Here is a 24,771-nt window from a genome sequence, read left to right as displayed (position 1 = left end):
TTTATATAGTGGCATTTCTTCTTTTAGATGGAATACATGGGGTAAACATATTTATAAAATTATAAATAATTTTTTGTACGTCTGTCATGAAGCGTCGTAACAAATGTTCTTCCTCTCTTAGGTAATGTCGTCAATGGATCTTCCTCTGGAACTGTGCCTAGAGCTGCAGCCCAAGGCCCCAGTGGTATGTGTTTTTTTTGTGAATTGCTACTGATGTAAAGTATATGTAATTGATGAACGAAGTCAATGTTTTATTAGTGTCGTAGGCCACGTATCATACGGAGAGAGAGAGAGAGAGAGAGAGAGAGAGAGAGAGAGAGAGAGAGAGAGAGAGAGAGAGAGAGAGAGAGAGAGAGAGAGAGAGAATGTGTACATAATGATATCATATTATGTTATGTGTAGTTGCCTTCCTCCTCATCATACTATTTTTTGTCCGCCTATTATTTTCTCTTGTCTTCACTTTACATTCATATTGAGGCATTTCTTCCCGTAGGTGAAATGCATGGGTAAACAAGTTTATAAAATTATAAGTGATTTCTTTTACGTATATCATGAAGCGTCGTAACATTATGCTCATCCTCTTCCAGGTAATGTCGCCAATGGATCTCCCTCTGGAAATATGCCTAAAGCTGCAACCCAAGGTCCCAAAGGTATGGTATTTTTTTGTGTGTGAATTGTTACTGATGTAAACTATAGATGTATTGATCGATATTTGGTTTATCTACTTCATGAATCTCTATGACACCAATTCCTCCTTTCTCAGGTACTGCCGCTGCAAGCAGTCATGCCCCAGGTCCTTCGGGGTACAGGCCCGCACCTCGCCGACGTCCTGTGCAACCCGACAAGTACATGAGACTGCTGTTTTCTACGGACGGTAACGACAACGACATCTCTGACTCTGAATTTGTTCTGGACAGTGACAGTGACAGTGACAGTGACTTTGACAGTGACAGTGAAAGTGACAGGGACAATGAACTGCGTGAAGGTGAGGATGACCACCGGAACAGAGAAGTGCCGTTGCCTGAGACCCCAGACTTCTCATTTGCTTGGTCAGAAGGGTCAGACTTCGTACCTGACCTGCACGAGTTTTGCTCTGACAGGAGTGGCGTGACGAGAGACTGGCCTTGCAACGACCAGTCAAATGAGAGTGACTTTTTCCGTGCCTACTTGGATGATGAGTTGATGTCATTTGTTGCCCATCATACCAACGACCATTTTCGTTTGGTGTGTGAGGGAATGAATGGTCTTCCACCCACTTCCAGGGCACGGAAATGGGAGGATACAACGGCAAGGGAGTTGATTGTCTTTATCTCCCTGATCCTGCTGATGCCTCTGTGCAAGAAGCATTATGTGCAGGATTACTGGCGTAATGACACTCTTTGCCACCCTCTGTACGGGAAGTATATGACTCGTGACAGATTTTTGCTGTTGCTTGGTTTTCTGAACTTTAGTAACAGTGAAAATTCTAACGACAATGGCTCGCTTAGGAAAGTGAATGAAATAATTTCAATGATCGTTGCACGGTATCAGAAATATTTCCATCCCTTTCAAAAGCTGGTTATTGACGAGTCACTTGTCCTGCACAAGGGTCGCCTCTCCTTCAAGCAGTACATTCCGACAAAAAGACATCGCTTTGGCATTAAACTTTTTGTTCTTTGCGACTGTGATACAGGAATCGTGCTTGACGTGCTTGTGTATGCAGGCGCACAGACTGATATACCAACTGTCAGTAAGAAAGATCCTAGGGGAAAGTCTGGTGCCGTCGTCTGTAAGATGATGGCACCATACTTCGGTAAGGGTCATATTCTTTACACAGACAATTGGTATACCAGCCCTGCTTTGTGTCAGTTCCTGCACGACAACAACACGGGATCTTGTGGAACCGTACGGCGGAACAGAAAGTTTATGCCAAAGTTCGACGTACAAAAGACCATAGTTGACGACCCCAGCAAACCAGCCAATGATGACACGACTCGCACCTGAGGCAGGAAGAAGGACATGTACACTCAAAAGAAAAGGCTGGCAAGTTGCTGGCCTTGAGATGGAGCGACAAGCGTGACGTCCACCTTCTCTACCGTCCACACAGGAGCTATGGCATACACTGGCAAACGCCACTGGGGGACGAGGAAGGAGATTTGGAAGCCAGATGTAGTTCACGACTACACTATGAATATGAGGATGGTGGACAAGTGTGACGGCCAGATCACAGGCATTGAGTGTATGAGAAGGTCTACCAGATGGCAAGTCAAGTTGTTCTTCCATCTGATAGACATGACTATGCTCAATGCCTACAACATGTGGCTTGCCACACATGAGCCAACACCCACCAAGAAGATCATGTTGCGTCAGTTTGTCTATAACACAGCCATGCAGCTCCTCGAGAAGTACGGCGAGCTAACCTCGGCCACTATGGGTCGCCGTCCAGCTCAGCTGCTCTACCGACTGCAACCCTCAAACCGCCACACACCTGTATACACCGAGATAGTTAACGGGAGGAGGGTCAGCAAACAGTGCTATGTATGTAAGCACACGACCAGGCGCCCACAAAAACGCACAAGGATCACCATCATGTGCAAGGAATGCAACGTTCCCTTGTGCGTGGGAGATTGCTATGAGGCCTTCCACAACCTTGTCAACTTTTAGGATTTATCCTACAATGTGTGTGTGTGTGTGTGTGTGTGTGTGTGTGTGTGTGTGTGTGTGTGCTCCATATCATCTCTCTCTCTCAATCCATCCATCCAATCCATCCCCCTAATAACCTGTTTATTATTATTATTATTATTATTATTATTATTATTATTATTATTATTATTATTGTTGTTGTTGTTGTTGTTTTTATTATTATTATTACCATTATTATCATTATTATTATTATTATTATTATTATTATTATTATGATTGTTATTATTATTATGATTGTTATTATTATTATGATTGTTATTATTATTATGATTGTTATTATTATTATTATTATTATTATTATTATTATTATTATTATTATAATCGTTATTATTATTATCATTATTATTATTATTATTATGATTATTATTATTTTCATTATTATTATTATTATTATTATTATTATTATTATTATTATTACTATTATCATTATTATTATAATTATTATAATTATTATTATGATTATGATTATTATTATTACTATTATTGTTATTATGATTATGATTATGATTATTATTATTATTATTATTATTATCATTATCATTATCATTATCATCAACCCCTAGTTAGTATATTCAAAAGGAAAACAAAATCTCCCAGAATGAACAGGTGGATCTTAGAAATGAGAAAGTATAGCTATAAAATTCAGTACATAAAGGGGAAATATAATAATGTGGCTGACCAACTATCTCGCCCGGTGCTATTAATACCTCCACCACCAGCAGACACCATCTTAGGAAAGACTAAGGAGGAAATCAGAACCTTGCAACTTTTTTTTTTTTTTTTTTTTTTTTTTTTTTTACGTCGTTGCCTGTTGCACCAGCAGGCATCTTCCGGGTGGGGCCTGATGGTCGGCCCAAGGCTTCTTCCAGGTGGGGCCTGATGGTCGGCCCAGCCCGTTCTGGCGCAGGCGAGTGTTTATAGTGGCCGGTGGGTTCAGATGATAGAGTATTTAGAGGGAGGAAATGTGCCCAGGAGGAATTTCCCACGTAGCACCTTTTAAATCAGTTTGTGGTAGGGGAAAGGGTCTTATATTATACCATTACAAAAAAAGATGGAAGTGAACAGTTTTGCCTAGTTGTCCCAACGGCTCTTAAACAACAAGCTCTAGAACAGACCCATGCTCAGGTGGGACACCTAGAGATCGAGAAGACATTGGCCAAGGTACAGGGTCTATACTACTGGCAAAACATGAAAGTGGATGTAATCATGTATGTGAGAAATTGTCTAACGTGTCAACAGTATAAAGGCACTACTGGACTACAGCAACAATGGCAAGACCTCCCCCCATTGGAAAAGCCACTGGAGAGAGTTAGCCTTGATCTGACTGACATGGTTGCTGGAGCCCAGGAGTACCGCTATGTATTAACCATCTGTGATCATTATTCCCATTATGTAAAATTTTATCCACTTAAGACCAAACATACGGATGGCGTGTGTGAAGGGTTTAAATAATATATCATGAATTTCGAACGCCAAAAACCGTTTAAACGGATAATGGGAAGGAGTTTACCGCTCAAAGTTTTCGAGACCTGTGTGGCAGATATAAAATCACGGCCGCTCTGACGACCCCGTACCACCACCCTCAAGGAAACAGTATTACGGAACGTATGCACCGCACCATGAAAAGTGTGTTAGCCTGTCTATGTCAAGGGTACCCGTTAAGGTGGCCAAAACTATTGTTACAGTGTCAGTCCATATTGAACACAGCCGTACACACAACCACCGGTGTCTCCCCTTATTATGGGTTCTTTTCACGACCCCCCCCTCGCTTGATTAGTATTGATTTACCGGACACGGAAGCGAGTGAGGAAGGTAACCGTGAAGCCCACGAGATAATCAAAGAAACTCACCAGAAAATGACTCGCAGATACAGAGCAGTCGCGAATAGAACGCATAAAAACCAAAAGGTGGAAGCAGGTACCCTTGTATGGGTTAGAGTGGAAGTAACACAACCATGCACTAGTGCACTAGTAGAAAATTAAATGTGAAGTGGAAAGGACCATACCGGGTTGTGGAAGTTATGATAAATGGTGGTGCATACGTGTTGACCAATGTGTTTACTGGACAAGAGATTCAGAGGGCCGCAGAAAAGGTAAAACCGTACAATGGGTCGGAGGAGTGGTTAGTGGGGGCGCAGAAGATAAATCTTCCTGAGGAGGAAGAAGAGGAAGAACCATCACCCCCTAGAGTCCGCAGACCGCCACGCAGATATATTGGAGTGTTGAGGGAGTTGGATGTTAACCTAAGCTTAAGAGGTAGGATTGCTGGAAAGAAAGATAAGGATGTAACCAATGTTCATATTATGGGTTGTAAGTGGTAAAGAAAGGGAGTGTTGAGAAGTAATTACTGTTAGGAAAACCCACCTTTGGAGACGCTAATGAAATACCAGAGCGTCCCCGAGGACTGATGGTAAAGTGATCGAGCCCATACTCATTAACCTCCCCAATGTGTTTCCTCCAAGATTTATGTGATGATTATACTTCCCCCTTTCTTAACCATAAAAATTAACAAGATGTTTTGGAAAAATAGTATCGTTTGCCCTAAGGTATCTAGCGTTCTATGTTAGCTATTGTATTGTAAGTAATGGAAGATTATATTATCAACCACCTACATCAACGTCAGGCAAACCTGGGCACATGTATTTGGTTTGGAATGAACCGGGGTTAGGCAAGGGTGAAGCCGAAGTTCCCGGAGAAAGAGTAATAATTTACTAGTGGTAGTGTATCCACGGATGTGACATTTGTATTAGGTTGAAACTTCCGTCCGCCTCGATTTATTAATGTCATGAAATTTACTGATTTAATTATAAGTCGTGCAGCAGCACGCAGCTTACAGTCGACCCAATCTGGTCCGGGGACATTCACTTCAGGACTTCCTAGGCGCTGAACTAAACTTATGCACGCCGTGCTGCGGAAACGGATGGCGAAAATGTCAGTGGATGTATGAACTGAGTTATGTGTTTTGTTTTGTATATGTGAGTATTATTTCTATTTTGAGTTTTGATTTGTAAGTGTATTTTGTTACAATTTTTGTTGGTTATGTAAGGTCAAGGGTGCACTGTGTTTAACCTTAGGAACGAGAGCGAGGGAGGCTAGTCTCGTCTGACACTCCTTACCTGTAGCCAAGTTACTAAGAGGAAGGCTGGGGCAGTGGACCCATGACAGATAATCGAGCCATGCCGGGTGAGGCATCTTTGCTTTTATTTAAGCAGGAAACGGGATTCTAGTATAGAATACCCGAGGAAGTAAGCCCAAGGGTAGCCGTTAGGTTGTGCAGGCCCTTGTATTATGGTACTACCGTGTTAGGGTAGGTGTTGTGTTGTTGAAATCATGGGCGGTGCAAAGTCGCTGTCTCTGTGGCACACGGGCGCCTGGTAGGAGAAGGAAGGTAGAGTTGGTTGATTAATGATATCCGAAGTATAACAACATAGTGCCTTAGGGGAAGGAAGGTATTAGGCTTCGGGAGAAACTAGGATCTTAAGGGGGGTGACACTATTGTAACATACCAGGCGGCATACCAACACCGCGGAAGCCAGTTAAAAGCCAGCTGGAAAAATTGGGAATACCCCCTTGTACATGGCCATGATTATTTACCGGATCCAGTTTCTCCTCAGCCGAAACAATACCCGTAGCGGTTAATATGTTATAAGTAGGTAAGGGAAGAGAACGAGAAATACGAACCACAACTTGGGTTGGCACCCCTGATATAAATCCACTCGTATCCATATATTTTTATATATTTATACGTTAAGTCTTAGAAAATAAGGGAAAATTAAGTTCAGAATTAACACACAAAAAGACAACCCCAGAAAGGCAGAGGAAGGATAGAATGGATCAAGCTGAAAGGCGAGAAGGAAAAGTGTTGGAACCTTGGGAAGGCCACGTCAGAGGGAAGTTGGCGAGGCAGCCGCCACTGCTGGCACGGATCATTCTGGATTTCGTCTTCCCGTGCGGCGCAGGTAAGCTCCAGCTCGCTAGAATACGGCTGCCTGGGAGTGAGTGATAGCCCTAGCCGACGTTCATTAGTGGTTCATTTCTAGATTTCATCTTCCCGTGCGGCGCAGGTGAATTGGTGAGAGCCAGCTGGAGGCCGGTGACCAGGGGTAGGAAAGGCGAGTGCCCGCCATCTTGAAGCCGCCCAATTGAGGGTCAGGAGTGGGCCCAGGGTGAGCCAGTCAAGTCCCTGCCGCCGCCCACGAGACCAGCAGGCTTGTGAAGGGAGTGAACAGCTCCAAAAAAAACCCTTTAGGCAAGGCACAACAGCATTTTGTGTAGCTCTCAGGCCTCCACCAGCCGAGGATATTGTGTCAAATGGGTAAGGGGCACGCGCTGTGGACGAGGGATAAGTTATTTTTTTCCTTGGGCGCCATGGCTTGGAGAAGCTCGCTGAGATGGAGTGGATTCGGAGAGGGTGCTAGGTGATGGAGTTGTGGAAGTGGTTGGTGTGTTTTTAGTTTGGCTGGTGGTAGCGTCGCCAACCTCTGATGTAGGGGGCTTCAGTCACCGTTTCTACTTCGTCTCCGTCTGCATCGTTGGATTCTTCTGGGCTTATTTTAGGTAGTTTTATTATATTTGACGAGTCTGGGTTTTTTATTGTAGGGAGGCCGTTTGCTTGCAGCGTTCTTGAAAGAACGTCTTGGAAGGTTCCGGGAGTTCCCTGGTTGATTAAACGGGCGTGGATGAAGCAGGTCAGGATTGTCGTAGTGGTGTCAGGTCGAAGGGGTGGAGGTTGCTGAAGGAGGGGAGTCCTTGGTTGGTTGGCTGAACGGGTGTGTTTGCAGCGCCGCTGTAAGTTTTGGGTTGGGCTTGCTGTTTAGCTTTTTTGGCTTGCCGTTTTGTGGCGATGGCCTCTTCCCTTTTAAGGCACTAAGTGGCGAGGGTGCGGTGTGTTCGATTGCAGTTTATGCATTTTTGCTGGGGGAGGTGCATTCATGCCACAGGTGCCCCTGCTGTGCCCACTCGGAACAGATTTTATAGGTTCTATCCTTTTGGCAGTCATTGGTGAGGTGGGTGTCGATCTCTTAGCATATCGGGCAGTTGTTTAGAGGAATGAACTCATCTTCCTGCATGTCGTGTGGTGGAATCCTCATGTTGAAGAGCCTCAACCCAGAGTTCAGAACTGTCTGTGCTACCACTGTCTTCTTGAATTATATCTTGATTATCTGGTTGTTAGGGAATTTATAGACCTGATCGACTGCTGCTCCCGCGAAATCGTTGATGTGGTGGATTTCTTCTTTAATTTCATCCGGGGTGCGGGTACTTTGAAGAGAGGATGGTCCTCTTGGCCCTCAGTTCGGGTGGTAGGATGGGGTTGAATCGTTGTTCAATCAGGGCATCGTGGCAGGGTGGGTTAAAGATATGTCGACCTCCGCATCTAGGGAGGTGATGACCTCCGGCTCTAGGGAGGTGATGACTAAGAAACCATCTCTCGTGGCGGAGTCTTTGGTCGCGAATATATTATGTTCTGAGAGTATCCGCAGGAGGGCGAGTTTGGAGTCTTGGTTTGGAGTGAGATGTTTTATTTTAACCCGTCCCATCTTGCATGATTCAGTGAGGACACAAAGAAACACAAAGAAACACAGAGGAAGAACAAACAACAGCAGACCTGCGGGTCCTTACGAGGCTGTTTGTGACAAGCTACACTAACTAACTAATCAAAGGTGGAAGATGAACGACAGCAGCTCCTTACCACCCCCCATCCCTCCAGCCAAAGCTGGCAGGAAAGGAAAAAGAACCATGCAGCATGGAAAAACTGCATGGAAGTTATGTAGGAAAGAGGATAGAACTACCATTACTGCTACCACTAACCGGGCGATAAAAGCGCACAAGGACACCAGTATTCGAAAGAACGTAACGTTACGACAATGAGTAATATCTTAGTTGTTGGTTGGATTCAAAATACCTGTCTAATCTATTCTTGAAGGCCGTAACTGTTGTACTATCAACGACATCACAGGGTAAAGAGTTCCAAACATTAACAACTCGATTGAAGAAGTGGTTAGCTTAGTGCAACGAGAATCTTTTACCACTTATCTTCAAATTGTGATTTCTTCTTGTTCTATTTGATCGATCAATTGTAAAGTAATCTTCCGCATTAATATCACTGAATCCTTTAAACACTTCTATTAGCCTCGCATTCTTCGTTTTGATAGGCTTAATAAATTTACTTCTTTAAGCCTTTGTTCATATGATAAATTTCTCAACCTAGGAATCATCTTTGTTACTCTTCGTTGAACCCGTTCCAACTTTGCTATGTCTTTTCTGTAATAGGGAAACCAAAACTACACAGTACTCTAGATGGGGTCGAACCAACGAATTATACAGTCTTAATATAATATTACTTTTTTCCGATTTATTATTAAAGACTCGTCCGATGAAGCCAACCAATTTGTTTGCAGTTTTAACTACCTCTGAACAATGCTGACCGGGCTTTAAATTGCTTGATATAGCGATTCCAAGATCCTTTTCTTTACTTACTGCAGAAAGTTGTTGGCCATTCATTACGTACTGAACGCGATTGTTATTTTTTCCGATGTGTAACACTTTACATTTGTCAACGTTAAATTTCATTTGCCATTGATTGGCCCAATGTACAAGTCGATCTATATCTGATTCTAAAGCTTCTTCGTCGAGTGTCGCAGTTACTTTACTAGCAATTTTTGTGTCATCAGCAAATTTTGATACTTTGCAAGTGAGCCCATCATCGATATCATTAACATAAATTAAGAAGAGCATGGGGCCAAGCACTGATCCTTGAGGTACGCCGCTTCTGACATCGAGCCAGTTAGATGTAACACCGTTTAGAACTACCGTTTCCGCTCAGAGAGCCATTCCACAAGCCAATTGTGAATGTTACCCGAGATACCGTGCGCTAATAGTTTGCTGAGCAATCATTGGTGGGGGACCTTATCAAATGCCTTTTCAAAATCCAGATATATGATATCTACTGATCTGCTTTCATCGAACACCTCAAAAATATAATGAAAAATTCAAGTAAGTTAGTTAAACACGAACGTTTACGACGGATGCCATGTTGCGAATTATTTTTTGTATTATTTTCTTCAAAGAATTTCACCATATTGTCGCGAATGATAGTCACCCCTTCAACTTTCAACCCTCCTTCTCATATCCAAGACTCGCACATCTCCAGCTCTCCTCATTGTACTTCTGCCACTGCGCCATCTTCACCTGTCCCACTCTCGTCATCTCACTTCCAACCCCCATCACTACTACCACGACCTGACGCACCACTACCTGACCTCCCGCAGCATTCCCGGCCCTCATCACCTGGTTATCATCCTCACCCACCAGTATCATCATCTGCCACCTCAAAATCATCACACTCATCACCAGCATCCACTGCCACCTCATATTCATCACACATCACCATCATCCACTGCCACCTCATCACCACCACCTCACCCCTCAAGAAGTGGACGCTGGGAGCCCAGGAGAGGGCCGGGGGGTAGGCCGCGTGGTAGCCGAGCCCACAGAGTAGCCAGGGCGGGGAGGGTGCGTGCCGCACGACAACCTTCGCCGCCTGCTGGCGTAGACCCTCGGGACGTTGGCTGGTGTTCCACGCCCTTCGTCCCCAACCTCCTCTCCTTCACCGGGACACCAGGCTTCAACGTCCCCGTGCCAGGGACTCCCCTTCAGGTTTTCCAGTTATATTTGACAAGGGAGTTGTTGGCATTCCTGGCAGAGGAGACAAACATGTACGCCGTGTTCCGGAGGGCGGAGGCAGTGGCGTGGCACCAGGCCAACGAAAAGGAGACAGCCATCTTCATGGGGTTGGTGCTGCTGATGGGTATGGTGAAGCTACTCCCTATACGGGACTGCTGGACCAACAGCAGGCTTCACAACTACCCGGTCTTCCAGCGGGCGATGAGTGGAAAACGCTTCCTCGCCATACTCAAGTACTTTCATGCATTCAATTGTCGTGCGGTGCCCCTGGGGAATACTGACAGCCTCATCAAGGTGCGGCCTGTGATGAAGTATCTCCTGCGGTTGTTCAAGTGTGTACACCCCGACGCAGAACCTGTCGCTCGACGAAGGCTCCTTGGGGTGGAAGGGCCGCCTCCACTTCAGGGTGTACAACCCCATGAAGCCAACCAAGTACGCCATCAAGGTATACCTTGTGGCAGAGGCAAAGTCGGGGTCCATCTGCAACCTGCAGGTGTACACAGGCGAGAACCGGACACTAGAAGACACCGTGGGGGATCTCATCCAGCTCCTCATCAGCCACTCGTACAGGCTGTACATGGATAACTACTACAACTCTGTCCGCTCAGGTGAAGTACACCTGTCGAGGCAGGTGTACATGTGTGGCACACTTCGGCTGATGAGGGGAGCACCGAAGAGGGTGCAGGACATGGCAAAGCCACGGCGGCTGGCAGACTACGCGTTGGAGTCTATGCACAGGAATGGTGTGCATGTCCTCATATGGAAGGACAAGAAAGTCGTCCCCATGGTGTCAACCATGCACACCAACGCCACCATTGAAAATACTATCAACAAGAAGGAGAAGGGCCAAGATGGGAAGTACCACCCCGTGCTCCACACCATCCAAAAACCTGTTATGGTCGAAGACTATAACCAGTTTATGGGTGGTGTGGACCACTTCGACCAGATGAAGTATACCCCATCCCTCGGCGTACTACTAAGTGGACGAAGAAGCTCACCTTCTACTTCATCTAGATGGCCCTCTTCAACGCGCACACCCTCTAAGAAGTCTGGCCAGCGCCATATGTCTCTCAAGGCTTTCATGTCGGAGGTCATCGAGAGGCTGCTGGACTACAAGGACGAGGAGTGGCCACTATCGGGGGTCCCTATCCGCCATGCTCCCGACCTGCCCGCACACCTACAAGCACCTATGGATCCCCGCATTCGGGTGGGTAGGGGACCAGCACCAGCTGTGCGGGACCAGCACCAGGTGTGAAAGTCCAGCAGTCTTCCTCGAGCCCCTATTCCCCACTCCTCGCCCCTGCGGTCGCTACTCCACCACCAGCCCCTGCCGCTCCAGGGGTGGCACCCGCCACTCCACCATACATACATACACACAGACAGACTGACAGACAGACATACAAACACGCATGGAGCAGCATGTCACTCTACGACACACTGCTTTTTCTCCGCTGAAATACTGGAGAGTTTTTGTTGTTGTTTCGATCTGTTATTTCCCATGTTTATTTATTATAATTTATACTTTACGAAATATTTCTACACTATTTCCGATTTATTTGGATTACTCAATAACTATTTGACCTAGAAGGATTTGGATTACACCATTCGAATCCTCACTAAAATCCGCTTATTTACATATGTTCGGCTATAAATTTCCTTCAAACTTTCGAGCTTGCAAGTGGGGAAGATACGGTACTTAGTTACGGCCAGCGAAGGTTGCATATATAGCTCGGGGAACTTCATTGCAGACGTTACCACATGATACCTACAAGGGTTGGTGTAGTTTTGAAGGTTGCATCTTCTTCCATATGAAATTAGCTATATAATGCTATAAAATTTAATTACACATGATGAAAAAATATAGTGTAATAGTAAAAGGAAATGAGATGGAGCGCCAACTGTCTATTTATATATAAATTCAGTTTTCTTGGTGTAACTCGGGAACTAATAAGAGTATGAGGATTTTGAAGATACCAAAAGAATCCTCACTAAATTCCGCTTCGAAACATATATTCGGCAATAAAAGTTGGCCCACAAACTTTCGAGCTAGCGAGGGGGAAAGACATGGTACTTAGGATTTATTGTTAACAATACTCTATAAGGAGACCTAAAACAGGTTTGTATTGTTTATTTTCCCCTATTTTTATTTGCGTATGTTCTAGTACAAGTCTTTATGAAGCCATTGATACCAGATTTGTTGGGGTACGATATATTTGTGAGGGTAAAATACGGCCGGGAATGTAGAGTATCGCGGCGGCAAAAAGGCTGGTCGGGCCGAGAAATCCATTGTGAGTGGAACAGAAACTTATTGGAAACTTACGGTGCGCGAGAGGGTTAAAAGCTGAACGTCGGTTACGATAGGGTACGCATATGCTTATGGCATTGTTCAATATTGTGGTGAAGGCCCCCCAAGATTTATCAATATCTGTTTCCGCCGAGATTTCAGTCCAGCCAAAATTATTTAGAATTGATTGGAGTCTTACGAAATTCGCTCTGATAATCAGGCACCTTTACTTTACTAGGAGTTACTTTCTTTCATATTGATGCTGAATGTGATTGTTCGGTGATCGCTAGAACTAAAAATTGGACCAACATTTACTTCGTTAACTAGATCAGCTGTCGTTGAAAAGATAAGGTCAAATATATTATTTTCCCGAGTCGGTTCTTGAACCTGTTGATGTAAATCACTTTCTATTAAATTTGTGTACAGGTCGAGCCCTGTATGACAGGTCAACGGTTCACCCCATCTTTTCACTGGCAAGTTAAAGTCCCCAATAATTACTGCCTCGCAACTGCTACTTGTTTATAATATTAATTCACTTATTGCGTGGTCGATATCAAGAGTCTGCCTTGGCGTTCTGTAGATAAGTCCAATTACTATTTTACGATATTTATTTTTAATTTCAATGAAGACCGTGTCTACATTGGTTATAATATATGTTTTCACGCATACTGGATGGAGAGAGTTGTGGATATGAAAGATAGCGCCTCCACCCTGTCTGTTCACTCTTTCATGACTAAAGATGGTATGACCCGGTTATCTATATTCCGCAATGAAATCTCTATTTGAAGTGTCTATCCAAGATTCTGTGACTCCGATGATGTTATAATGATTTGTAGCTGCGAGGACTTTTAAAGTCTTCAAATTTGTTACGTAGGCTACGAGCGTTTACATAGCAAGCTTTAATGTGATTCGAGTCGGGGGTTTCGCGGGTTGAGTGCTCCCTTACGGTGAAGCTGGTGGTGTTCTCGCCTCCGCGGTTTTTGGCTTTCGAAGAGCCACTTGGTCACAGAGCAGCCTCCCGAAACGGGCTGCTCCAACAGGGTTTAAGTGGATGCCATCAGGAAGGAAAAAGTCTGAATCGTAGTAAAAACTGTTCCACAAGTTAGCGAACTGGACGTTTTCTTGTGAGCAAAGGGACTGAAGTATGTTGTTTGTGCTGAAGGCCTTACTGTAAAAGTTAGATTCGGCACCGATCCTCGGGAGGATTCCTGAGATTATGATGTTACTGACATCCGTTTTAAGTTTATACTGCTTGATCATGTGGCGGTATTTATCAAGCAGTTCCTCAGAACGGGTTGTCTTTACGTCATTTGTTCCCGCGTGAATGACAAAGGGTGTTTCGGTCGGTATTTCTCGTGACATCGCACGCTGCGGTGATGTCGTCCAGTCTGGCACCTGGATAGCAGTAACGTTTTCTGGGGCCGTTTGATGAACGACCACATAACTCAACCAGCTGGCCACGCACCAAGGAGTCCCCAACTAGGCGAGTCTCGAACTCATCCTACATGGTGTCTACCAGCATCTGGAACCTATTGAATGTAGTGGGGGTCAGTATCTCCTTGGTTGCCTACTTCGGTTTGGCTCCATTCCTTACAGGTTGGAACCCGACATCCTGTGAAGCAGGAATAGAAGCGTTAAGTGGGGAAGGCTGGAAGTTATCCTGGGAGTTAGCTTGTGAAGTAGGCTGGGGGTAAGCCTCTGAGGCAGGCTGGGGGTCAGCCTCTGAGGCAGGCTGGCGGTTGTCCTGTGAGGCAGGCTGGGGGTTAGCCTGTGAGGCAGGCTGGGGGTTAGCCTGTGAGGCAGGCTGGGGGTTAGCCTGTGAGGCAGGCTGGGAGTCAACCTGTGAGGCAGGCTGGGAGTCAACCTGTGAGGCAGGTAACACGTTCTCCCGTGAAGCAGGAGATTCTTCTGGAGAGGGCACAGTTTCGGTGGAGGGTCTCTCCATCGATGGTGGAGTCACTGCCACATTACTTGAAACAAATTCCTGAAGGGAGGAGAAGGTCGGGCCCTTCCCTATTTTGCCAATGTTTGATGGTGGACGAGCTCCTAAAAGCCCTCGAATCCACCCATGGGCAAAACCTAACCCTACAGCTTGTTGCCCTATCTCCAGGCACGGTAAGGAAGCCACTTAGGCCCCCCTTGTGCAAGCCGCAGGGTTCACCTGAGGTGCCGGGATATGTCTGGAGCGAGGTTGGCCAGGAAAAGAAAGAATTTTCAGTGAGAGGGAAAGGAAGGTGCTATCGCCCCGAGCGGGAGCTCTACCAAAGGGGAGCTCCCCGGTATACAGGGTGATGTAGTGGGCTGGGTGTTGCTGCCGGTGCATGTGTCGCTGGCGAGAGAGACGCCGCACCGCGGTGGAAGCCTTGGGTGGCAGAGCACCAGCTAGTGGCGGGGGCCAGGAATGTGCAGGTTCGCAGGCTGGAGCGAAGGTGTCGTCGTGGCGAGGGCTGGAGAGCGAGTGAGATCAAGTGGCATCCCTGCCTGACTCCCTCCTGACAAGACGTCTCCCCTGGCGTTTTGAGCCAGACGTACGATTCAAATTTCGCTCTCCAGCGTCAAGGCGGCGAGAGGTTCCGTGTTGGCTGTCAGTATGATCGTTGAATCGTCAGATGAGATAGGCTATCACTTTTTCTTCTCTCTCTCTCTCTCTCTCTTTGTGGATCGTCAGATGAGATAGTCTCTCTCTCTCTCTCTGTGTGTGAGATTAGTTAGGCTATCACTTGTTCTCTCTCTCTCTCTCTCTCTCTCTCTCTCTCTCTCTCTCTTTTTGTGTGGATCGTCAGATGAGATAGTCTCTCTCTCTCTCTCTCTCTGTGTGTGTGTGGATCGTCAGATGAGATAGTCTCTCTCTCTCTCTGTCAGATTAGTTAGGCTATCACTTGTTCTCTCTCTCTCTCTCTCTCTGGATCGTCAGATGAAATAGGCTATCACTTTTATCTCTCTCTCTGTTGAAATCATGGCAATGACGGACCTGACGTTGTGAGCTCAAAGAAGGATTCGCTATTGTAGAACATATTAACGCACAATCATTGATATCAAGTTTAGGTGAAGTAAAGTTATTGTTAATTAATAAAAGTATCGATGTATTATGTGTGAATGAGACATGGTTGCATGCAAACACTCCAGATGGTTATGTTAACATTCATGGATGTAAGATATTCAGATGTGACAATGGACGAGGAGGTGGTGTCTGCTTGTATGTAAACAGTACTATAAATCCTTCTCTCATTATACTAGGTGTACCAGGACAGGTAGGCGTGGAGGACGTGTGGGTTCAGATTCAGTGCAGGAAGCTGCCTGCCATTATCATTGGATAATAAGAGATAACAAGTTGATTCAAATTATTGATAAACCCACAAGAACAACTCCACAGTCAGCTACTCTATTGGATCTTATTATAACTAATAAACCTGAGGTCATTCTATCCCATGACAATGACGTGGTCCCTCAAGTCATTGCAGACCATGGCCTGGTGTCTGTTGTTATAAATGTAAGAAAACCTCGAAAAATACCGGTGATAAAAACCTTCCATGATCTAAAACACTACGATAAAGACATTTTGTTTGTTGCGTTTAGACAATGTGCATTATATGTATGAAATATTTTTAACTGACGACGTTAACAAACGTGTATTTTCAATGAGATTTTTATTTATTGTATTGAAATATGTGCCCTGAACTAACTAAAGCTGTGATGGGTACACCAGCACCATGGATGGGTGGCGATATTCGTGAGGCAATGGAGGACCGTAACGAGTTGCAAAGAGTTAAACGTCGACACAAATAACCCTGGGTTGCGGGAACGTTATAAAACTGCTAAAATATATGTAAAAGCACTTATTAATTGATCTAAGGTAGAGCATTACCAAAAGATCGTTTAAAAAATTGTAAAGGAAATACCTCTGCAACTTGGAAAGTAATTGGGAAAATTATTCCTAATCAGAATAACAAACATAATATTCACAATTGTGTTACATAAATGATAAAGATGAAGAGTTCAACACATTCTTTTATAATCTTGGAGAATCTACTTCCAGACGTTCACAGGGAAAAAAACTAAGAAATGAAGGAGAAGTTACTGTCGACCGTCCTCATATAAATACCATTAAAGTGAATTCTGCTTTTAGACCAGAGCCTGTGGACTCTACACCCTTATCTTAATCGTTAAAGGCCTTAATACAACCAACTCTATTGGGTCAGACGGTATAACGTTACGGTTTCTCCGGGATGCGCTCTATGTCATAGTCCCTTTCCTCACCTGTATCGTCAACACATCCCTGGTGACCGGAGTGTTCCACGAGTCATGGGAACATGCACTGGTTGTCCCTCTGTATAAAAAATGGTGATCCTGATGTTGTGAGTAACTACAGACTTGTATCTATATTACCCATTGTGTCTAAAATACCCGAGAAAATTGTTGCTAGACAACTGTCCAAGTACTTAGAAACTAACAATCTACTTTCTAATAGTCAGCATGGCTTTCGACCCAGGCTATCAACGGAAACAGCTCTAACCACCTTAACTGATAAAATATGCGATAATATGGACAACAAGAAAATGTCGATGCTAACCTTATGTGACCTCTCAAAAGCGTTTGATTATGTAAACCATAAAACCCTTCTACATAAATGTTCCTTATTAAATATTTATGAATTTTGGTTTAATAATTATTTAAATAACAGAATCCCATCAGTTCGCCTAGATAATCATACATCTAAAAAGACAAATATTGAATATGGGGTCCCGCAAGGATCGATTCTAGGTTCAATCTTATTTAATATATATGTCAGTGATTTATCTTCAAATGTTAATGGTTTCCTGGTACAGTTGATGACGATACGCAGTTCTTACATTCTGCAACAATTCATAATCTTGGTTCAGCTCATTGCGGACACCGATGGAAATCTAATACAATGTAAGAGGTTTTATTTCAACAATGGTCTCATTTTCAATTCTTCCAAGACTCAGTGTATTTTTATAGGAAATCGCCAGCATTTAACTCACATTCCCCCAAACACGACTGTGAGTTTTAATGGTAATGTAATATACCCAAGTAAGCATGTGAAAACAGTGTGTGTTTACTTTGATCGGTATTTGCTTTTTGACGTCCACATTAATGAGCTGAATAAGAAAGTGATGGGTCTATTGATGTATGTAAGTAGAATTAGTGATAACTTAGATAAGTATAGCAGGATCATGGTTAATTAATTAACTATTGTATTAGAATCTGGGGGACTAAAAATGATGCATTAATGTCTGGTATACAAAAGTTGCAGAATTTTGCAGTGACGGTTGCCATAGGTGGTGTTAAAAAAATCTGATCATGTATATCCATTTTTTAAAGAACTTCAATGGTTACGAGTAAAACAGAAACATGCTTTTGAAGTGGGTACAACAGCATTTAAGATTTTACGAGGGTTTTGTCCAGATTGGTTGTTATCACTAAGAAGCAGACAAGCTATCAGCAGTAGCGTCACAAGACAGAGGCACAGCCTGCACGTACAGCGCATCAACACACATTCTGGTGATAGGCGCACAGATGTAATGGGAGCCAGACTGTGGTATGCTCTCCTCCCTCCCTTACACAGGAAACGACGATAACTTCCTTTAAGGCTAGACTTAAAGAAAATATTTCAACAGAAGATATATACAGTTAGGTTTGTTTGATTTTAATGTCTTTGTTTTTAAATATATATATATATATATATATATATATATATATATATATATATATATATATATATATATATATATATATATATATATATATATATATATATATATATATATATATATATATTTATATGTAAACTTGGCATTTAGTGCGGTATTTATGTTCTTATTGTCAATTTTCTTTTATTTTATTATAGACGAGTGTTCAATTTTACTATTTTACATATCATATTACCGGTATTTAGTTATATTGATATTTTTTACTTGTAATCTGTGTAAGAACCAGTTTAGTGGATGATAAACAATATGAATTTGAATCTCCCTCGCCCTGCCCTCACTCAGTCGTTAGCGCCCTGCCCTCACTCAGAGAGGTCAAGCCGCTCGTTACTCCTGCTTCCGTGACCTCTCCTGAGAAACGGACGTGAGGTCCCCGCTGCGTTCACCACAGCCTACACGCCTTGCTTGTGTGTTGCCTGTGATTTCCCGACGTGTGTTTCGAGTGTGTTGTTGTGTTTCCGAGTGTTTTTGCGTGAGTTTCTGAGTGTTTCTCGTGTGTTTCGAGTTTGTTACTGTGTTTCCGAGTGTTTTTGCGCGTGATTTGGGTGTGTTGGGTATTTCCGAGTGTTTCTGCGCGAGTTTCTGTGTGTTTCTCGTGCGTTTCGAGGGTGTTGTCGTGTTTTTGAGTGTTTTTGCGCGTGCTTTGTGAGTGTTGGGTATTTCCGTGTTTCTGCGTGAGTTTCAAAGTGTTTCAAGTGTGTTGTTGTGTTTCCGAGTGTTTTTGAGAGTGATTTGGGGGGTGTTGGGTATTTCTGAATGCTTTTGCGTGAGTTTCTGAGTGTTTCTCGTGTGTTTCGAGTGTGTTGTTGTGTTTCCGAGTGTTTTTGCGAGTGATTTGGGTGTGTTCGGTATTTCCGAGTGCTTTTGCGTGAGTTTCTGAGTGTTTCTCGTGTGTTTCTCGTGTTTCCGAGTGTTTTTGCGTTGTGTTTGCCGACACCTCACTTTTTGAATTCCTCTGAGGATTTAATCTGCTCCTCCTCACTACACTCTTTAAATCCCCTAGAGGATTAGCCCTTCCTACCCCCCCCCCCCCTTTCCCTAACCTCACCTCACATATTGTCTAACCCCCCTCGCTCACCGCACCTCACATCCTTTTCTACCCACCCCTTCACCCATCTCACCTCACCTCCTTTCCTAACCCCCCTCTCACTCACCTCACCTCCTTTCCTAATCCCCCCCTTTACTCACCTCACCTCACCTCCTTCTGAATCCCCCTCTTCACTCACCTCACCTCCCTTCCTACTCCTCCTCTCACTCACCTTACCTCCTTTCCTAATCCCCTTCACTCTGTTTTTATCTCTTTCATTACAGGCAATCATTTATCACGTTCAGCTACGATGGCGCCTAAGAAGTGCAGTACTTGTAACGGTAGTTTATCAGCTCATTTTTTTACAGGGCGTTCTGTAGTCTGTCGACTGTGTCTCTGCGGGCAGCATCTCGAGACAAGACTGCAGGAGCAAGAAGAGAAGATGAAAGCAGGTCAGAATAAAATAATAGAGCTTTCTCGCACTGTTGCCTCCTTGCAGGAATTCATCCAGGCTAACGTTGCTGTGGTGCCAAACCCTTCTCCAACCGCCCTCTTGCCTTCAGCAGTACCATCGACACCAGCGGACAACACCACGCAGCGGGAGGGTGGGAGTGGGTAGCACCGCCCATGATGGCTTTACCGTCGTGAATGAAGGAGCCAAACCAGCCAGACAAGCAATTTATCCTTTTCATTGCTTCAATAGGTTTGCCATTCTGGAGGAGGATGACGAGCAGGAGAGCACCTTCCTGGTGGGTGACTCCATGATTCGCCAGCAGGTCGTTGAGTTATGGGGCAGAGTTCCTCGTCGAAGACGGAACTATTGCTATCCTGGTGCTGAAATCGACGATGTAACTGCTGCTCTTGAGGAGATCTCCCCCCAGGCTACAAATGATTCACTGTTTGTTATTCACACAGGTACGAACGACGTCACCACGACCCGGTCTGAGGAACTGCTGGACAAGTACCGTAGGCTCATCTAGCAGTATAAGTCTAAATCCCATAACATTTTGATTTCAGGAGTTCTACCATGGACGTGGGCGGAGAGCGACTTTTTCACCAAGGCCTTCAGCCTCAACAACCTCTTACAGACTCTTTGCAGAGAGCTTGGCGTTGAGCTCTTCAACGCCTGGGACAATTACTACGGACAGAGTGAGCTCTTCCACAGGGACGGAATACAACTGTCCCACATCGGGGCAGCCAGATTCGGAAGCCTACTAAACGACGCAGTACGTGACACTCGATCAAAAAACCGCTCTCGACCACGTCCCTCCACCCCGCCCGTGTAAATAGACGCCATGTATCGCAGCAAACGCGTAGCCGTGAACCCGCAAGTACCACCACCTCTATTACCAAGCCTCTAGATAACTTAAAAATTCTTAGTTTCAGGGCGCGTAGCCTAAGAAACAAGTTTGATGAAGTGAGATGTCTTGCTTTAACATAAAAAAATTACGTAATTGCTATAAACGAAACATTTATCGACACCACAAATACTGATTTAAGTTCCGAATACAACATAGATGGCTACAGACACTTCAACAAAGGTCGTAAACCGGAAAGGCGGTGGCGTCGCCCTTTTTGTCAAAAGCTATTTGCAACCCACTGACAAAACACCAAGAGACAGTAACGTTGAACATTTGTGCGTGCGAGTAAACATTGCAAAAGTCAATTTAAATATATCTGTCACATACAGGCCTCCCGGGCAATCACTCGATGACGATCTTGAAATGTGCAGCATTTTAAGGGAGTCACTTAATAACAACGACTCACTGATATTAGGAGACTTTAACCTCCCCCATATCGACTAGGCGACACTGTCAGGTACAGACGGCGAGTCACATAGAATGATTGAGTTTTTAGAAGAAAATTATCTAAGCCAAATGGTTTCTGAACCAACTCGACAAAATAACATACTCGACCTTTTTATAACTACCCAAGATAACCTAGTCAGTAATGTCACGGTAGGAGAACACCCGGTTCTTGCGACATTAGAGCTCAAACATCAGTGACTGAAAATAAAGTAAAGGTGCCCAATTTCAAAAGAGCCAACTTCGTAGAAACCCGACAAAAACTAACAGAAATACAACTATCGGATGACGGCAATGTAGAGGAAGCCTGGCTAAGCTTTAAAAATCATTTACTCACTCAGCAGAACACATTCGTCCCCTTGTGTGAGAAGCGAATTAACAATAATAAAAGCCCACCTTGGTTTAATAGCGAAATTAAATACTCAGTCAAGGAGAGAAAAGTGTTTTACAGGTTAAAGAAAGAACAAAGCACGCCCGAAAACATTAGACTTTATCATGATACCAGGCGACGAGTAAAAAGATTAGTATGTCAGGCAATACGTAGGTATGAAGAAAATATTGCAGCCAACTGTAAAAATAATCCGAAATCCTTTTTCAGTTACATAAACAACAGAAAGGCGATCAGAAGTGGAATTGGACCTTTAACAAACAGCGACGGTGCACTAATGACTGACAGCCAACACATTGCAAACCTCTTAAACAATTACTTTTCCTCGGTGTTTAATACTAACAGTCTTCCTCCCACTACCACCAACACCAGTACTAATGTAAATCTCGAGCATGCATTGCCTAATTTTGAAATAACAACCGATGAAGTCCTTTTTTTTTACAACAAAGGAGACAGCTCAAGGGCACAAAAAAAGGAAACAATACTAAAAAAAAGCCCGCTACTCGCTGCTCCTAAAAAAGAATCAAAAGAGGTGGCCGAAAGAGTGGTCAATTTCTCTTGAAAGAGTTCAAGTCGTAGGCAGGAGGAAATACAGATGAAGGAAGATTGTTCCAGAGTTTACCAGCGTGAGGGATGAAAGAGTGAAGATGCTGGTTAACTCTTGCATAAGGGGTTTGGACAGTATAGGGATGAGCATGAGTAGAAAGTCGTGTGCAGCGGGGCCGCGGGAGGGGGAGAGGCATGCAGTTAACAAGTTCAGAAGAGCAGTCAGCATAAAAACATCGATAGAAGATAGAAAGAGAGCCAACATCGCGACGGAATTTAAGAGATAGAAGACTATCAGTAGGAGGAGGAGAGCTGATGAGACGAAGAGCCTTAGACTCCACTCTGTCCAGAAAAGCTGTGTGAGTGGAACACCCCCACACGTGAGATGCATACTCCATACGAGGGCGGACAAGGCCCCTGTATATGGAGAGCAACTGCGCGGGGGAGAAGAACTGGCGGAGACGATACAGAATGCCCAACCTCGAGGAAGCTGATTTAGCGAGAGAGGAGATGTGAAGTTTCCAATTGAGATTTTCAGTTAAGGATAGACCGAGGATGTTTAGTGTTGAAGATGGTGATAGCTGAGTGTTGTCGAAGAATAGGGGATAGGTGTTTTGAAGATTGTGTCGAGTTGATAGGTGGAGAAATTGTGTTTTTGAGGCATTGAAGGACACAAGGTTCCTTCTGCCCCAATCGGAAATGATAGCAAGGTCTGAGGTTAAGCGTTCTGCAGTCTCCAGCCTGGAGTCGTGTGCTTCCTGTTGTGATGATGTTATATTGAAAGAAGTTGAATAATGCAGAGTGGAGTCGTCGGCGTATGAGTGGACAGGACAGTTTGTTACGGAAAGAAGATCATTGATGAATAACAGGAAGAGCGTGGGTGATAGGACAGAGCCCTTTGAAACACCACTGTTGATAGGTTTAGGGGAAGAACAGTGACCGTCTACCACCGCAGAGATAGAACGGCCGGAAAGGAAACTGGAGATAAAGGAACAGAGAGAAGGATAGAATCCGAAAGAGGGCAGTTTAGAAAGCAAAGACTTGTGCCAGACTCAATCGAAGGCTTTCGATATGTCTAGCGCAACAGAGAAAGTTTCACCGAAACGGATAAGAGAGGATGACCAAGAGTCAGTTAAGAGAGCAAGAATATCGCCAGTAGAACGCCCCTTGCGGAACCCATACTGGCGATCAGATAGAAGGTCACAAGTGGAAAGGTGCTTTTGAATCTTCCGGTTAAGGATTGATTCAAAAGCTTTAAATATACATGAAAGTAAAGCTATAGGGCGGTAGTTTGAGGGATTGGAACGGTCACCCTTCTTAGGCACAGGTTGAACAAAGGCATACTTCCAGCAGGAAGGAAAAGTAGATGTTGATAGGCAGAGACGAAAGAGTTTGACCAAGCAGGGTGTCAGCACGGAAGCACAGTTTTTTAAGGACAATAGGAGGCACTCCATCAGGTCCATAAGCCTTCTGAGAGTTGAGGCCAGAGAGAGCATAGAAGACATCATTTGGAAGAATCTTAATAACAGGCATAAGGGAGTCAGAGGGGGGATGAGTAGGAAGAATATGCCCAGAATCGTCCAGGGTGGAGTCCTTACAGAAAGTTTGAGCGAAGAGTTCAGCCTTAGAGACAGATGAGACGGCAGTGCTGCCGTCAGGGTTAAGGAGAGGGGGGAAAGAGGAAGAAGTGAAATTGGAAGAGATATTTTTGGCTAGATGCCAGAAGTCACGGGAAGAATTAGAAGAAGCAAGGTGTTGACATTTTCTATTGATAAAAGAAGTTTTGGTAAGTCGGAGAATAGATTTGGCACGATTCCGGGCTGAAATGTAAAGGTCATAGTTAGCGGGAGTTCCAAGGCTCTGTAACCTTTTGTGAGCTGCCTCTCTATCTTTAATAGCACGAGAACAAGCATGATTAAACCAAGGCTTTTTAGCATGAGGAGTAGAGAAAGAACGTGGAATGTATGCCTCCATTCCAGAGGCAATCACCCCTAACATGCGCTGGGCACACACAGAGGGGTCTCTCTCCTGGAAGCAGTAATCATTCCACGGGAAATCGGAAAAGTACATCCTCAGGTCGTCCCACCGAGCTGAAGCAAAATGCCAGAAGCATCGCCTCTTCGGTGGGTCCCGAGGATGTACAGGAGCGATAGGACAGGAAACAGAAATAAGGTTATGATCGGAGGAGCCAAACGGAGAGAACAGTTTGACAGAGTAAGCAGAAGGATTAGAGGTAAGGAAGAGGTCTAGAATGTTGGGCCTGTCTCCAAGACGGTCGGGAATACGTGTAGGGTGCTGAACCAACTGCTCTAAGTCGTTGAGGAGAGCAAAGTTGTAGGCTTGTTCACCAGGCTGGTCGGTGGAAGAGGATGAAAGCCAAAGCTGGTGGTGAACATTGAAATCTCCCAAGATGGAGATTTCAGCGAAGGGAGAGTGAGTCAAGATGTGCTCCTCCTTAGAATTCAAATAGTCAAAGAATTTTACATAGTTAGTAGAGTTAGGTGAGATATAAACAGCACAGATGTATTTAGTAATATAATGACAATGAAGTCTTAGCCAGATGGTGGAAAATTCAAAAGAGTTCTGATTTAGTATTTACTTAGTTAGATAGTGATCCACAGTTACTCC

General features: G+C 44.4%; 1 protein-coding gene across 1 annotated transcript; it reads left to right on the top strand.

The window, feature by feature from the left end:
- The first annotated feature begins 508 nt into the window (after positions 1–508).
- On the top strand, positions 509–10,150 carry LOC126994095 (uncharacterized). Its single transcript, XM_050853343.1, has 3 exons — positions 509–650; positions 764–1,411; positions 9,993–10,150. Exons 1-3 carry the CDS (start codon positions 620–622, stop codon positions 10,148–10,150), a joined length of 837 nt encoding a protein of 278 aa, XP_050709300.1. The 5' UTR covers positions 509–619.
- Positions 10,151–24,771: the final 14,621 nt, after the last annotated feature.

This window comes from Eriocheir sinensis, unplaced genomic scaffold (assembly GCF_024679095.1).
Source record: "Eriocheir sinensis breed Jianghai 21 unplaced genomic scaffold, ASM2467909v1 Scaffold72, whole genome shotgun sequence".
Lineage (NCBI taxonomy): Eukaryota > Metazoa > Arthropoda > Malacostraca > Decapoda > Varunidae > Eriocheir > Eriocheir sinensis.
This window is presented reverse-complemented; position numbering and strand designations above follow the sequence as displayed.